Genomic DNA, 16,631 nt, shown 5'->3' with positions numbered 1-16,631 from the left:
GACTTATTTCACTTAGCATAATACCCTTATCTCCATCCATGTCATTGCAAATTGGATGATTTCACTCTTTGCTATGGCTGAAGAGTATTCCATTGTATGTATATACCACATCTTTATTCAGCAATCAATGGACATTTGGGTTGTTTCATATCTTGGTTATTGTAAATAATGCTGCTGAAACAAAAGAGTATATGTATCCCTTTGAATTAGTGTTCTTATATTCTTTGGGTAAATGCCTAGTAGTGCAATTATTGGTCAAAGATCTTCTAATCCTATAAGAATATGCAAAGTTCCTGAGTTGGCATCAGTCTGAATCCAGTTAAGAAAACACAAACTACTCTTTGTCTTTCAACAAAGGGATGATTATCACAGGTGGTTGATAACGTAGATGTATTCAGTGTATGTGGTTCAATTCATAGTACCTACTGTTAATACTTTCAAATGAGTCCATGATATTTTGCTGAATAGGTATTAGGTAATTAAAGTTATGTGTCTTCCTCTGAGATATTTTAATACTATATATTTAGGGAAGATAACAGAGCTTTTCAAAGGGGTGCTTTTGTTATTTCTTGAATAATTTGCTACATATATTAATGATAAACACCCACAGAAGGTATATATACCTACATTTACCAAGAACATTTTACAAATATGTATATAATCTAAGAACTTTAGTTAGAATATTTTGATTATGTAAAACTTAGAACGCTGCAGAAATTAACCAATCTAAAAAATCCCAGTTTAAAAATAAGGAAACTCAGAATTTCTTTAAAATTTTTAACTAATGTATACTTGATTTTTATAACACCAGTCATCTCTTTGTCAAAATATATATGCATAGTCACATACATACTTACATATATGCAAACAAAGTTTGAGAGGACATAGGAATTTAAATATGTAAAAATAAAGCAAAAAATATTTCCATTCTTAATTTAAAAAATTTCCAATGTATTGTCATCACATATAGTCCATTTGAAGTATACATAATTCAATATATATTTACATATAAATATAATTTATATGTAAATATAAATATATATTTTGATACAAAGTATATATTCAAATGATTTAGTAAATAATGTCTAGAAGATATTTTTAATTATTATAGTTTCAGAATGACAACATACAATGTATATATGAATAAATATGATTCATGAGAAATTATGTTTCACTTTTAATATTGGTAGAATTTTCACTAGAAATTGAAATACTACTGTGACATATTATACTTTTCAATAACATGCTAAACAATAAAGAAAATAATAAATTACCATCAAAATGTGTAAAATTCAGGTGATTTAAAATCACAAATTTTTAGTTTATAATTCAGATATTTTAATTGTTTTAAGCAGATAGTATTATGAAACATTTAATGAAGTAAGAAAATCTACTTTGTTCAAAGACCAATCCCTTGAAAATATTTGGATGTATCTTTTATTAGTTGTATCTACAGTTTCTACTTTTTATTTGCCTCGTTTACTACTCTAAAGTTAGCTAGAATCTACCATTTAATATTTTTATTCAATAAAAGTACTGTTTGTTTTGAATTTCTGTTACATAATAGTCAACTATTGACCAAGTTTGATTTAGTGAATTTATATACTATTTTTATATACATGAGATAAGTTATTTTTACTACAGTATGAATGGAATCATGGCTGATTTTCTATGCATATAAGAATTGAATTTCTTCAAATAAATCTTATGCTTCTTTTGTGCCCACAAAGACATCTGGATACTCATCAGAAGTGTAAAAATCCCAACTAGAAGAAAAAAGAAATAATTATCCTTTCTTATTTCTATGATCAATATACCCAGTTATACTGGGAAAAAAACTATCTTATGTAGCTCTTAAAATATTTCTCAAATGTTGCATACTTCTATATCAATTTTCTTTACTCATATTAATTGCTTAGCATAATATATGTTCATCCATATTTATTGCATAGTTGAAGAAACATTGAAAGTATATAGCAGAGTTCAAAATAATCCACATTTTTTATATCCCACTGCCACAAAGTATTTCCAAATAAGGAATTGTTATCTCTTTGAATTGTTCAATAATAGTTTTCTATATGCAGATAATATACGTCTACACACATGCATATGGCAAACCACAAAAATTATGATTTAAAAATTTTGTATAGTGAAATAAATAATGTGTGAAATGGATGTAATCCATATACTTTCCAATACATGAAGTTCAATGCAATTTAACTCTCTTATGTGTGTTAAAATGCCCAGCATTTGAGATTACACACTCATGGTCCCAGCCTTCCATTCAGAGACATTCATGAACACTTGAAGGACATAACACATACATATGCCTATATTCATCATAAAAGAGATTTTCAAGTGAAGTGCATTATTAACACAACTTCTTATGACTAAATCCTTTTTGCTTAATTAATTTTTTTGGGCTACATTAAGCCATAAGTACCTAGAGATTTTTGTTCCAATATATTTTAATACTGCTAAAAATATCCAAAATAAAGGTAAAAATGAAAGCAAAAAAATCCTTTTGCAAAAATGCCAAACTTTAGCACTACAGAAACTTGTTCTCAGAAATCACTTATCCTAAAGGAGCATTTACTTAAATGTCAAATAACCAAGGTCTTACCTGGCAGTGTTTGTGTCATGACAGTGAAACTAATCCATGATCCAATCTGTTATTTTAAAGCATAAATTTAAAAATACTATGATTAATCTAGGAATTTTTCATTTGTGGTTTTAAATAGGTAATGTGAAGCTTAAAACACGATAGAAAAACTACTGGTAGAAATACATTTTCCCCAAATAAAGATTTTGTTGTTAATTATGATAAAGAATCCCATAAACAGCATCATATTCATAAAATAAGAAATGAAAGACATTGTTGCAAAAACTTTGATAAAAAACAGAATCCTGAAACATCTCAAGACACTTTATATGAAAATTATAAAATTTTGTTTAAAAATATATATATGGAAAGATATTCATTTTCTGCAGGGAAAATTGTAGTTTACATAAATGTTCCAATTTCCCATGCCTATAACTCGAATTGAAACTATATCATAATTTATATCTCTGTCTATGCCTATATATACAGATAAATCCTCTGTATAATTATATATGTTAAACTTTAATACTTGTAAATATAGAAACACATACATTTAGTTTCTCATAGAATAAAGTTTAATTATTTACATACATAAATAGCATACCTCATAGGTGTAGTTAGGACATGAAACCAGAAAAAACATCCATGTGAAGGGGTTATAATTTGGACTTGGAAAACAGGCATTAACTCCTTTTAGAAAGAATAAAATATCAATGATGGTACATACTGCAATTTAATCATATATGTATTATATAACTCTAAATTCCCTAAAACAACTTACACCACATAAAATGTCATCAATTATTTATAGAACCAACTTCCCAAATTACTCAGAAGAGTCCCAGTTTGAAATGCTACGGCCTTTTGACTAAAACAATATACCTGTAATTGTCTATGTCTACAGCTATGTTGCCATACATTTATACAATATACCATGATAATCAGTTCTTTAAAATTTAATACAAAAATGTTATTTTGCATATCATAATAGTTGCAGCTGAATTACATACTACAATTAGTAAATATGCTTTAACAATTGCATGCCTCTTCTCTTTTAGTGTCAAAGAAGATATTTTTGGTTGAGATTGTTTAATACTTCAAACCTCCCTTTCTAATTTAATTAGTGAAAATCCAAAAGGAATTTTTTAAGGATGTCATTTATATCAGAAAAGTGTGAAAAATCTCTCATAAGAGGATTACAATGAATATCACCATAGTTAATATTCAGAAATACCACATAAATTATTTCTGCTCAGCAATCAGGGTTGTTATTTACAATTTTCATTATACTTAGCATATTGTCACTTGATTTTTGTGATTCTTTGCCTTTTAATTTTGTTCAAGAAATATTTTAGGTAGCATATTAAAATGATTTCAAGTTGAACTTTGAGCTGTGACATTTATAAAAGTAAATATGAATTATAAAATTACTGTTTATTCTCCATAACAAGTTTAATTGGATAACACATCAACGAATCTCTTTTAGTTATAATTCTAAAGTCATAATTAAATGCCAGTATGTTGTTTTCAGAGTTGTATCTATTGTTAAAATATCAACAAAAAATATATTAGGTACTGTACAGATTTCATGTACTGCTCATTTCAAGATAAAGATAAATACATATGCCATTTAATATCATATTCTCTTGATAACATTCATGTAAATGTCTTTGTGTAATGCCTATATATTCATCAAAAGAAAAATAATTGAGGGAGCACCTGGGTGGCTCAGTCTATTAAGCCCTGGACTCTTGCTTGCAGCTCACATCGTGATCTCACAAACCTGTGAGATGGAGCCCAGCATCAGCCTCTAGCTCTGACAGTGCAAAGCCTGCTAGGGATTCTTTTTTTCTCTTGCTCTGTGCCCCCACCCTGCTCATGCACGTGTGTGAGTGCTCTCTCTTTCTCTTTATCACAATAAATAAATAAACTTAAAAAAAAAAGGGAATTCCCAAACTCAAAATAGATATGGCCAAAACAGGAAGAAAAAAAGAAAAGATGAGAGTTGATTGAACTCAAGAAAGAAATTGTAGAAAAAAAAAATCATCTCAGTAATATAGACTTTTCAATTTTCTTAAGAGTAGAATGTTCACTAGAATAGGGGATATTAAGTAGATGAACAAAACCAGCCAAAACAAGCAAACAAGAAGGAAAAAAATAGAAAGTGATAGATATATAAGATATAAAATATAATACATATACAATTTACCCCCTGACCCAGTCCACAAAGCGACAAAACAAATTTTAAATTACAAAACTTTCTGGTACTAAAAAAAGGGACATGAATCAGTGTCCTGGAAAATTACATCATGTATCTGGGAAAACTGACCTGAAATGATCAACTCTGAGACACACCTCACAAAATTAATAGATGTAGTGATAAGGAAAAATTCTTTTCAGTCTGAAGGCAAAAAGATCAAGTCAATAAACAAAGAAGAGAAGATTAGATTTCTGATTTCTCAAGAGCAACATACAAGCAAGATAAAAGGCGGAGTGAACCCTGAAGAAAAAAAAAAAAAGTTTTTTTCATTTGAACAATTCCAAAGTTACATTTGACTTTAGAAATATGATGATTTAAAAATTTTCATTTTCTTTATTTTTTAAATGTTTATTCATTTATTTTGAGAGAGAGAGAGAGTGCACAGGAGGGACAGAGAGAGTCCCAAGTAGGCTCCGTGGAGTAGCACGGAGCCCTAGGAGGTGCTCAATCCTACAAGCCATGAGATCATGACTTGAGCCAAAATTGAGAATGGGACACCCAGCCAATTGAGCCACCCAGGAACCCCTGAAATTTTCATTTTCATATAATGATACCAGAATCCAGACAAGATGAAGAAACTTGAGCAAGGTAATGCTGTTAAGGGTTCATAGTCAAGACTAAAATTAGTGATATTCATAACTTTGGTAATGTTAGTATTTTTATAGGACTGTATTGTGTTTCTACACAAAAACAAATCAGACTATCAGAACTTTTAGGCTTCAAATACATCCAAAGAGAACTCAGTAAATCATGAATATAGATAAGATAAAAATGGCATCCAACCATTTAATTAAATGCAGGCTCTACTGTAAGGCAAAAGCAGACAGTAAACCACTATAGTACTGGCATTAATCTGTTAACATTTTTCAGCAAGAGAGAGTACAGATATTTTCAAATCATAGTATAGTTATTTTAGATATCTATGTATCTATCTCTATCTCTATATGTTCATCAATACTCAAGAAGTTGAGTAGTTATCACAGGATTATGTAATGTAATAAAAATGTTATATATTTTGGCTTTTTTATACATTCACAAATATACCAACATAATAAATTTCCTTTTTAATTCTATATGTGTAAGTATTATTCTGGAAAATATTTCACCAGACTGCCAGAAATATGCAAGGCAAGAAAATGTTAAGACATTCAGGTAGATATTAAAACATACTTGAGACAAATACACGTTTATATTTTCAGCGAGATTGATAACAAAATGAAATCCAAATGTTGACCATTGTTATTTGAAAGTATAATATAATCATGTATCATGTACAAAAAACAGTGTGAATCCTTACATATAATTAAACCTGAATGACAGGACTGATTTACCAAGAAAAGCTTTAGATAAACAGTGTAAATTTAAAAAAAATTTTTTTTTAACTAACTACTGAATTCAAAATGTCCTCCTAGGCATTGCTATTTTTTTATAGCTACTGTATTTGCTAAACAATGATCACTTTTATTAGAAAAAAGCTTAAGAAGTCAATTGAAATATAGTGAGATTGTGTCCATTATTATGCAAATTAGATCAAGATTGAGAGTTAAGAAATTAGATCTGTATCACTGAATTTTATATTGCCTTTATTAGTAATATCTCTTTATTTTTTCATATATTTAAGTGAGGTTATCATTTGTTCTGAGGAGGGCATGCATACTTCATTTTAGAGAAACCATTATTAGGAAATATGATTTAGTTCAAAATTTGAAAAACTTAGGCATAAAGGGGCTAGCCTTGGGGCATATTGTCTTAAATGTTTCCAACTATTGCTTTAAAAAAGTGTTCACTTAAGGCTTTGAAAGTAATAATTAACATCACACTAGATTAACTCACACCAGAGAAGATAAAGAGAAAAAGGGACTAACCTGTGTGATTAGGATGAGACAAAATTACATTGATGAAATGATTTCCAGCTTCACAAATCTGTAAAACATTTAAAAGTTTTCACTGTGGTATACCTGTTCCTCTTTAAAAATTGTATTCTCTCTATATATACTAATGTCCATGTAATATATTAATTCCAAAGATCCAAGAGACATATTATTACTCTAATTGCAAGAAGAGGACATGTTGTATTATAACAATAAAAAAAGCTGTTGAATATATATTGAGTTAACATAATGAGTCACATTGAGGTAGAAACTTTGAAGATATTATTGACACCTTTTGATAACTAGGTTCAAATTTCCTTGTTAATCAGGCATTGCTGACTATATGCTTTGTACTTGTTTTAGTAGGTAAAGTTTGCATGCTATGAAGAGGTAAGTCACGTCGGGAAAGATAGATTTGGCATAGGTTAACATGTTCTAAATTCATTAGCACAGCAGCACTACTTCAAGGGTGGTAGTGTGATTCCCAGGTGGATTCAGCTCAGTTTAGAAAATTTATTCTAAGAGGTACTGTCCCACCAAGACACTTGCTGCTTGTCTGTCATCTGGCCCCTTGATCATGCACACTCCACATGTCCCTGTAAATAGGCCACTATGACCCTCTAAGAAGCTTGTGTTACTAACATCTTTGGAGAGGGGTTGGGGAGGGCTAATAATGTTCCCAATTTGCAACATGTATTCCCAGAAGTTACATGCCTTATCTGATTAACACAAAGTGTGTATTCAACATTTAAATACTATGGTATTAATAACAGATTGTTATTCAAAACCTTTATCGTTTAGGGTCACCCAAAGTTTTACTGTAATATATTCCATAATTGAGCATGTTTTTAACTCAGTGTCTTTAATGCTATTAATCTCTTAAAATATATCTGATTTTGTTCTTTTCAACAATTTCTGTATCGGTTTATTCACATTTTGTAATTGTAGAAGAAGCTCCTAGTTTCTCAAGTTATCATTAGGAATCAAAGTTGAATTTCACATTTTCAGATAATAATTTTATAGTTGAACTTATTTGTAGGTGAATGTGGTTAAGAGTGTGGACTTTTGTTGGACTAATTTGTGTTCAAAAAGCACATCTTTTAACTTACTTATTAGAGATTACGTGATTAAGACATTTGAAATTTCATTTCTTCACCTAAATGCAAATATTACTTCCTATCTCATGATGATTATTTGAGGATGATTAAATGAAATCCAGTGTCTGACATATGAATTGCCCAATAAAATTATGATAATTTTAGTTACCAATATCATCAGTTAAAAACTTCTCCAGAGAATGATCCTACATTGATTGATCTTCTCTAAATTTCTGTGTCACACATTGGCTACACTACAAAACATATAATTACCAAATTAATAATTTGTTATGTTTGTTTGATCTTAATACCTTTGCTCATCTTTCAGTCAAATAGAATGTCATACTCATTTTTCATCACTCACAGTGCCAAACACACAATGGAATATATGATAAAAGTAAGTAGTATTAATAAGCAAATTACCTTAGCAAATCTTTGTAAACAAATTATATTTTAGAAATATGGATTTTCTTCTGGTGAAATGTATTCACTTTTTGATTCTCAATATATTATACTTATTCAACCATCAAAATATTTTCTCCTTCTTACTTTTTACAGCTAAATATGGAAACATCAATCTTCTACCCAAAGTATAGGCCATGGAAAAAAGAGCTTTTAGGCTTCAGTCAGACCACTAAAATAGCTGTAACTAATGCCATAATTTAAGATTATGTGCCCCATGAAGGGCCCAGCCCCAAAATAAAACATATAACATACTGAAATAAGAAAAATAAAAGAAGGGGATTAAAAAAAACTTGTAAATAAGCCAACTAGTCCATTGTTGTCTACCGATGAAATGCATATCTATATACATTCCAGGGGTGGAGAGAGAAAAATAAAAAAACACATCAGCTATATCCATATGCCTAGACATACTTAGCTTATCATCAACTTAGCAACTCCATAATGGATTTTAAAGAGCAATGTGACTATTTTCAATTTTCACCTTAAGCACTGGGTTTAAAATTCTGAAGAATGAATGAGTCCACTATAGGCTAACTGCCCTAAACAGAAGTGGTTGATATAATTTCCTCTTGGATCCGGGCTGAGTAAGATTAGAAAATTCAGTCAGTGCTATAAAACTCAATATACGGTTCTATTACCAAATAAAATTTCAGAAGCACATTAAATGTGAAACACTGGAACATTTTTCCATATGATTTATATATTTCTCTTGGATTGATTCTTTTCTAAATTAGATGTATTCATTTGGCACATTATATGTTAACACAACAATTTCATAAATAAAGCTTGAGGAAGTTGCTATCATTAGGTTTGATTTTTACGTTACTTAAAATTTGAATTATCTTATGTAGCAAAACATACAGATGCAATCTACTGTGAACTGTGTATGATTCCTACGTAACACCGATGGTAAAGACATTGTAGATAATAAGTACACAGGAACATAAGAAAAAATGCCAAGGAAACATTGTCCAGATATTTTAAGAAAAAAATTATATTTAAATAATACGTGCAAGAAGAAGCAGTTTTCCTGCATTATAGTAGTAGAACAAATGAGTTTCAAAATATTTCATTTGATTTGCTCACATACAAATTGATAATTTGGAACAATGTTACCTTCTTTCAAAAAGTTTAATTAAAAAATAAGTTTATATTTTCCAGACACATTCACAGAGAGATCAGCAACTCAGGGGCATTGCCAGAATCACCTTACTTACAAAGAACAAGATGACCTAGATTTTAAAAGTCACTAGGAGTTTGTGCACAACAATGTGGATACAATTAACACTACTGAGTTGTGCACTAAAAATGGGTAAGATAGTAAATTTTATGCTCTTTGGGTTTTTACCATAGTTAATGTTTTTTTACTTCCCTGGATATATTGTTTTAATTGCAAAAGAATTTTAGAAGAGTAAATAATGAAAATTCAAATGTACTTTCATTTGGAAGTATATGTGTTGCTTAAAGTAAATCTAAAAAAAATTTATTTTTGCTTGTTTCATATAATCTTTATTGAGTAGCTTGACTATATGTTGCGTCATACTATATGAATAATAGGGTGTTAGTGATTCAATAATCCATTTTCCTCTTGAGCGTTAACATTATATTGATAAGTATAAAAATAAATTTGTCAGCTAATTGAAAGTATCACAGTGTTTACATGAGAAAATAATCTTTTCCTTGAGTGTTTTGATTTAGGAAGTAAATGGAAACACTTTTATTTTTTCAGCACCCTCAGTATTCTCAGTTCTTTGACATTTCAATTTTATTTTTAATTAGTATTACTAAATATTTAACAATGTGGGATGGGTGAAATAGGTGATGGAATTTAGGAGTGCACTTGAGATGAGCACTGGGTAATGTAAGTGTTGAATTACTGTGTTGTACTCCTGAAACTAATATCACATTGTATGTTAATTAACTGGACTTTAAATAAAAACTTAAAGATAAATATATAGACCTTAAGAAATATTTAACAATATGCATATGGGGCAGGGAAGTATCAAATTAATAGCTCATAAAGGACTTTTTAGTTACTATATCAGAAGTGTGGTTGTCCAAATTTTTATCAAAATATTCACCATTAAATCCCACTGTTTCCATATTGAAAGACATGATTGGATCAGAATATATGGAATTTCAGTAGTAAAGATGCTTCTTGTTTACTACTCGGTACTGTACCTCAGTCCATAGCATGTTGTCATTATGGTAAGGATGCCTATGACCAATGTCTAGAAGAAGGCCAACTTGCAGAGATCCACTTTTTTTTAAAGTTTTTATTTACATTCCAGTTAGTTAACATATAGTGTAATATTGGTTTCAGGAATAGAATTTAGTGATTCATCACTTCTTTTTTTTTTTTTTTTTAATTTTTTTTTTTTTAATGTTTATTTATTTTTGAGACAGAGAGAGACAGAGCATGAACGGGGGAGGGTCAGAGAGAGAGGGAGACACAGAATCTGAAGCAGGCTCCAGGCTCTGAGCCATCAGCCCAGAGCCCGACGCGGGGCTCGAACTCATGGACTGCGAGATCATGACCTGAGCCGAGGTCGGCCGCTTAACCGACTGAGCCACCCAGGCACCCCTCATCACTTACTTCTAATACCCAATGCTCATCACAAGTGCCCTCCTTAATACCCATCACTTATTTAGCCCATCCCCCTCCCATCTCCCTGCCAGGAACCTTCAGTTTGTTGTCTCTGGAGTTAAGAGTCTTTCCCCTATGTTCATCTGTTCTATTTCTTAAATTCCACATATGATTTAAATCATATAGCACTTGTCTTTCTCTGGCTATTTCACTCAGTATAATATACTTTAGCTCAATTCACATTGTTGCAAATGGCAAGATTTCATTCTTTTTGATTGCTGAGTAATATTCCATTGTGTGTGTGTCGGGGGGTGGATGTATACAACATCTTCTTTATTGATTCATCAGTTGATGAATGTTTGGGCTCTTTCCATAATCTGGCTATTGTTCATAATGTTGTTATAAGCATCAGGGTGCATGTGCCCCTTCAAATCAGTATTTTTGTATCCTTTGGGTAAATACCTAACAGTGCAATTGCTAGATCATAGAGTAGTTCTATTTTTATCTTTTTGAGGAAATCCATACTGTTCTCCAGAGTGGCTGCCCCAGTTTGCATTCCCACCAACAGTGTAAGAGAGTTCCCCTTCCTCCACATCCTCAACAACATCTGTTGTTTCTTGTGTTGCTAATTTCTGTAATGTTCTTTCTTGAAAGCTTCATCAAGTGAAGCATTCTCTATTTATATAAGCGAAAATTATGCACCTAGGGAACAAACTCTAAACATCCTAATATAGAATTTGTAGCCATCAAATAGTCAGACTGTGTATTTTGTCTTAGTAAAATTATTTTGGTTTCCACTGTAAAAGTCAGTAATCTTTATTCTGTGATGTAGTAATATTTTTATAGGAATTAAAATGATTATTTCTGTCTATATCTGTTCTTCCCAAAGTTTCATATATGTTATATATGTTATCATTATTATTAGTTATTGGCAGATGTAAGTTTATCATTTGAGCAATGTAATGGTCATTTTATTAATACAATTAAAAAATAGAATCTGCTAAAATGTTTCTAACACTGACAATCAGGTGTGTTTTGCATTTCAGCTCTTAATTTTTCTATTTCTAGTAAGTATTATTATTATAAGTTGTGTCTTATTTATTTTATCTTAATATTTCAAGGGAAATATTGGATCACTATATAATTATGGAAAGCTTCATCTGTGATATGTATCAACTATTATAAGCTTGAGAAGTTAGTTTCTTCTCTTAGGGATAAAATATATTCACACAGACATGATATTTGATAATGCAAGCCAATATTATACTGTTTTAGCATAGGTTTTATAACATGATAATTTATATCACTATGATCATAATATTCTAATAATTTATTTCAACTCCTAATCTCTATTTTTATTATGAAACTCATTTATATACATTTATATAAGAAAGGATAACATGTATTGTATTCCAGAGTAAATATATCCAATATGTTAATTATGGATTTATCAGAAAATATATATACTAAATGATACTTTTTTCATTAAGACTTTTTTTAGAGCAGTTTAACATTTATAGCAAAATCCAGGGGAAGGTGCAAAGATTTTTCATGTACTCCCTGCTACAGTACATGTATAAGCTCTCCCATTATCAATATCCTCCACCAGAGTGGTACATTTGTCACACCTGATGAACCACAATAACACATTATAATCATCCAAAGTTCATGGTTTGCATTATATGGCTCACTCTTGATATTGTTTGTACATTCTAAGTTTGGACAAATGTATATTGCCATATATCCATCATTATGGTATCATGCAGAGTATTTTACTGTCCTAAAAATTCTCTGCACTCTTCCCGTTCATTTCTCTCTTCAATCCTTGACAACCACTGATCTTGTTACTGTTTCCACAGTTTTGCCTTTTCCAAAATGTTATCTGTTTGGAATCATACAGTATTTAGCCTTTACAAAATGGCTCCTTTTATTAATTAATATTCCTTTAATCTTTCCCCATGTCCTCTCATTACTTCACAGCTCATTACTTTTTAGCACTGAATAATATTCCATTATCTGGATGTGTCGTAGTTTATCCATTCACCTGCTTTGGCTTAGTTGCTTCCAAGTTTGGGCAATTATGAATGAAACTGCTATAAACATCCATTTGTAGGGTTTTGTGTAGTTATAAGCTTCTAATTCCTTTGGGTAAACAAGGAGCACAATTGTTGGATAGTACAGTAAAAGTGTATTTAAGAAACCACCAAGCTGCTTCCCAAAGGGGCTGGATCATTTTGCATTCCCATAGCAATGAATGAGAGTCGCTGTTGTCCCTCATCCTTGTCATCATTTGGTGCCATCAGTGCTCTAAATTCTTGGCCATTCTAATCAGTTTGTAGTGCTACCTCATTTCAATCTGCATTTCCCTGATAGCATATGACTTGGAGCATCTATTTGTATGCTATTTACTATCTGTATATCTTCTTTGGTAAGGTGTCATTTTTGAATTCAGCTGTTTATTTTCTTATTCTTGCATTTTAAGTATCCATTATATATTCCAGATAATGATCTTTTATCAGATGTGTCTTTGGCAAATATTTTTTTCCAGGTCTATGCTTTTCTTCCCATTCTCTTGATATTGTCGTTTGGAGATCATTAGTTTTTAATATTAATGAAGCCTAGCTTATTGGTTATATTCTTCTTGGATCATTTGTTAGTGTTTTATCGAAAAAGTCATTGTGGTACCTAAAGTCATCTAGATTTTCTCTTATGCTAACTCTTAAGAGGTTTATGGTTTTGCATTTTGCACTTAAGTCTGTGATCCATTTTGAGTTAATTTTTGTGAAGGGTATAGGTCTGTGTCTGGATTGATATTGTGTGTGTGTGTGTGTGTGTGTGTGTGTGTATCTAGTTGTCCTAGCATCATTTTATTATGACTATTCTGTTCTATTGTATTGTCTTTGCTGTAACCAATAAATTTCACTTTTGAAAATGAGTAACTGTAGAGCTCTAAACAAAAGTTCAGATATTGTATTTATATTATTACAGGGTATGAAAAGTAAATTTTAGTAGTTATTTTATGAATTTATTTGTTGCATGAAACTAATATTTTATTGTACAAAACTCATTATAAGAGATGATATTTTCATTCAAAATTATAACTCAAAGTATTTGATTTGAAATTTAGTGTTTAAAAGTAGTTTACTTTGTTTCTGTGGTCTATCTCATTATCACATTTCTGGGGGTCCCTGAATTATTTTTTTAATCCGTAGAGCTTTCATGAAATATTATATAAGACAAGAATGTGCACATATGGTAAAGAATACAGTATAAAAATAGCATCATAGAGTAAAATTTTAAAAATGATACTTGATACTTCATAAATATTGACTATGTGGTAAATGATTATTAAAAATACATTTATGATTATTATTTTTTCAGAAATTTTTATATATTAGCTTTGATTGTATATATTTTAGCAATGATATATTTTATCATTATAGTAGTTGCTGTTTTTAATTTAAATTATTACTCTTTTTAGAAGTAAGTCAGTTTTAGCTAAAACATAAATGATAATTATAACAAATTATAATAAAATCAATTTCCATTAATTTTACATTATTATTTTTAAAACTAGTTTCTACACAAATTATTTAAGAAGCAGTAGTAACTCCAGCCAAATTTGCGTATAAAGTTGATTCCTATTTATGTTATTAGGTATCTTAGATACTTGAGGGGATTTGCGAGGAAATTAAATTGACAAATGATGAGAAAAGGTAGAGTCCTATATTTAAAGTCTTCAGTAAAAAAGTAATGTGAATCTTTTTTATTGGTGTCTATAACTGTCTATCAACAGTAAGCAAAAGATAGAAAACACTGTCACAAAGAAACCTGAGCACGATGCTGAGAATAAAAGCATTACCTTTGGCACACTTTTCATCCCTTATTTATCTTCCCCCCACAAATACCAAACATTCAAGCAGTTTCCTGGCCTTACTGCAGTTCCCATTGCATGGCCCCACTCTCCTCCAGCCTTGCTATGATATATGCTATGATAGATAGTGTTCCCAGCACCCTCTCTCCTAATCAAAAATTACTGTTCTATGCCCAAGGTCCTTCTTGGTTCAGTGTTACAAGTGAAGTTGTGACTGCTTGAGAAGAGCATAATTTATTACCTCTCCAAGAATATTTTCATTTTAATAAAAAAAATTAACCTAAATGACTGGATAACTAATGGTGAGACTGAAGACACAGAGAGCAAAACAGGAAGTAGAGTGATTTTCAGTGTTTTGCAAACCATGTCTTATGTTATCTATTCTCTCATTTCCTGCATTGTTGAAGACAGTAAGAAATTCAGGAGAAAAAAATTCCTCTTCTGGTGAAGTGCTCAATGTACAAAGAATTGATGAACTGTAACTGCTCCTGGAGAGTAAAACTAAACTGAGAAGAAGAGAGGATAAAGAAAAAGTAATATTATTTATAAAATAGCAAAATATTAACAATTATAGAATATATTTTGTTTTGCAATAGTGATTTTGTTTCTTTGTGGGTGGACTTGAGTTCAGAGAATGAAGAGAGGTCATAGAAATATGAAGATACTGGGTTATAGTGTATGTCCACATTATTTCTAGCATAAAAACAAAGATCTAAAAGTTGTGGAGAAAAATATTATGATGCCTTTATAAATTTGCCTAATTTTGATTCTACTTGTTTGGTTTTTTCCCTTATAGATTTTGTGATTTCAGAACATATTTGAGAGAACAAAGACACATTGAAAGTCAGAAAGAATTTACACAGAGAGGGAGGTGGTAAAATACTTCTCAGAATAAAATATAAGCATGGCAAAACTCACAAAAATCAAAGAGTTTCCAAAAGGAATTATACTCTACTTTGGAATGTTTTAAGTGTTCATTGTAAAGTGTGTTGTTTTGCTTACAGTATATTTTGCTTCATATATTAGAAAACAGAATGGCAGTAGAAAAAAAAAACAGAAGGCGGGAGCAGAAGAGAAAATCATAATTGTTAATAGTCCACAAAATGCCTGATTCATACATAAGTCATTAATAATTAATTATGACCTTATTGAACATAGTTCTCATACATTGTCTTCTAGCCAGGTGATAATGTGGCTCTACACAACAGAAGCAAATTCAACTTTAAATGAATAAAGCATTTTTTCTTAGATTAAGAGGGTACATATATCAATAAATGAAGAACAGGAAATTTTGCAAACATTTGCAGAAAAATTAGCACTTGGAATTAAGATAGGCATTTTCTGGTTAGACTTTATATTATACAAGACTGGCCTATGAATTTCCCCTGAGTTTCTTCACATAGTAGTAATTAATTATAATATATACTGATAATCTTACTATAATATAATTTTAGATGCACTTGACTTAAAAATATGTGCTTTTGGGGCACTTGGCTGGCTCAGTCAATAGAGCATTCAACTTTTGATCTCAGGGTTGCAAGTTGGAAGCTCATGTTGGGTGCAGAGATTATGTAAAATTAAACTCTTTAAGAAAAAAAAAAAAGATGCTTTTCTTTCCAAACCATTTGCATATACATTTTTGTGATATATGTGAAAGGCACACATTTAGGCATTCATTTATTATGAATGAAGAAAATTAACCTTGAAATACAGAATGTTATGCTCACAGTGATATGGTAGGCATCTTCAATTTAGGTGATAAATGTGCAAACTCAAACAACTCAGTTTTTATTACATTCTGTATTAGAATCAGTTTCCTAACTTACATCTTAATATCATATTTTATTTGTGAAAAATAAATGTGTTTTGCCTGCA

The 16,631-nt window shown here is 30.4% G+C and overlaps 1 protein-coding gene across 1 annotated transcript in view; it reads right to left on the bottom strand.

The window, feature by feature from the left end:
• Positions 1 to 1,414: 1,414 nt before the first annotated feature.
• TECRL (trans-2,3-enoyl-CoA reductase like) overlaps positions 1,415 to 16,631 on the bottom strand; it is a 98,273-nt gene continuing 83,056 nt past the window's right edge. The window contains exons 9-12 of the mRNA XM_040482290.1: positions 6,728 to 6,785; positions 3,207 to 3,292; positions 2,624 to 2,669; positions 1,415 to 1,766 (exon numbers count right to left, since the gene is read on the bottom strand). Of these exons, the coding sequence (XP_040338224.1) occupies positions 1,639 to 1,766; positions 2,624 to 2,669; positions 3,207 to 3,292; positions 6,728 to 6,785 (318 nt within the window). The 3' untranslated portion in view covers positions 1,415 to 1,638. The remainder of the gene's footprint in view (positions 1,767 to 2,623; positions 2,670 to 3,206; positions 3,293 to 6,727; positions 6,786 to 16,631) is intronic.

The sequence above is a fragment of the Herpailurus yagouaroundi genome, unplaced genomic scaffold, assembly GCF_014898765.1.
Source record: "Herpailurus yagouaroundi ecotype Mexico unplaced genomic scaffold, PumYag 28, whole genome shotgun sequence".
Classification (NCBI taxonomy): Eukaryota; Metazoa; Chordata; class Mammalia; order Carnivora; family Felidae; genus Herpailurus; species Herpailurus yagouaroundi.
This window is presented reverse-complemented; position numbering and strand designations above follow the sequence as displayed.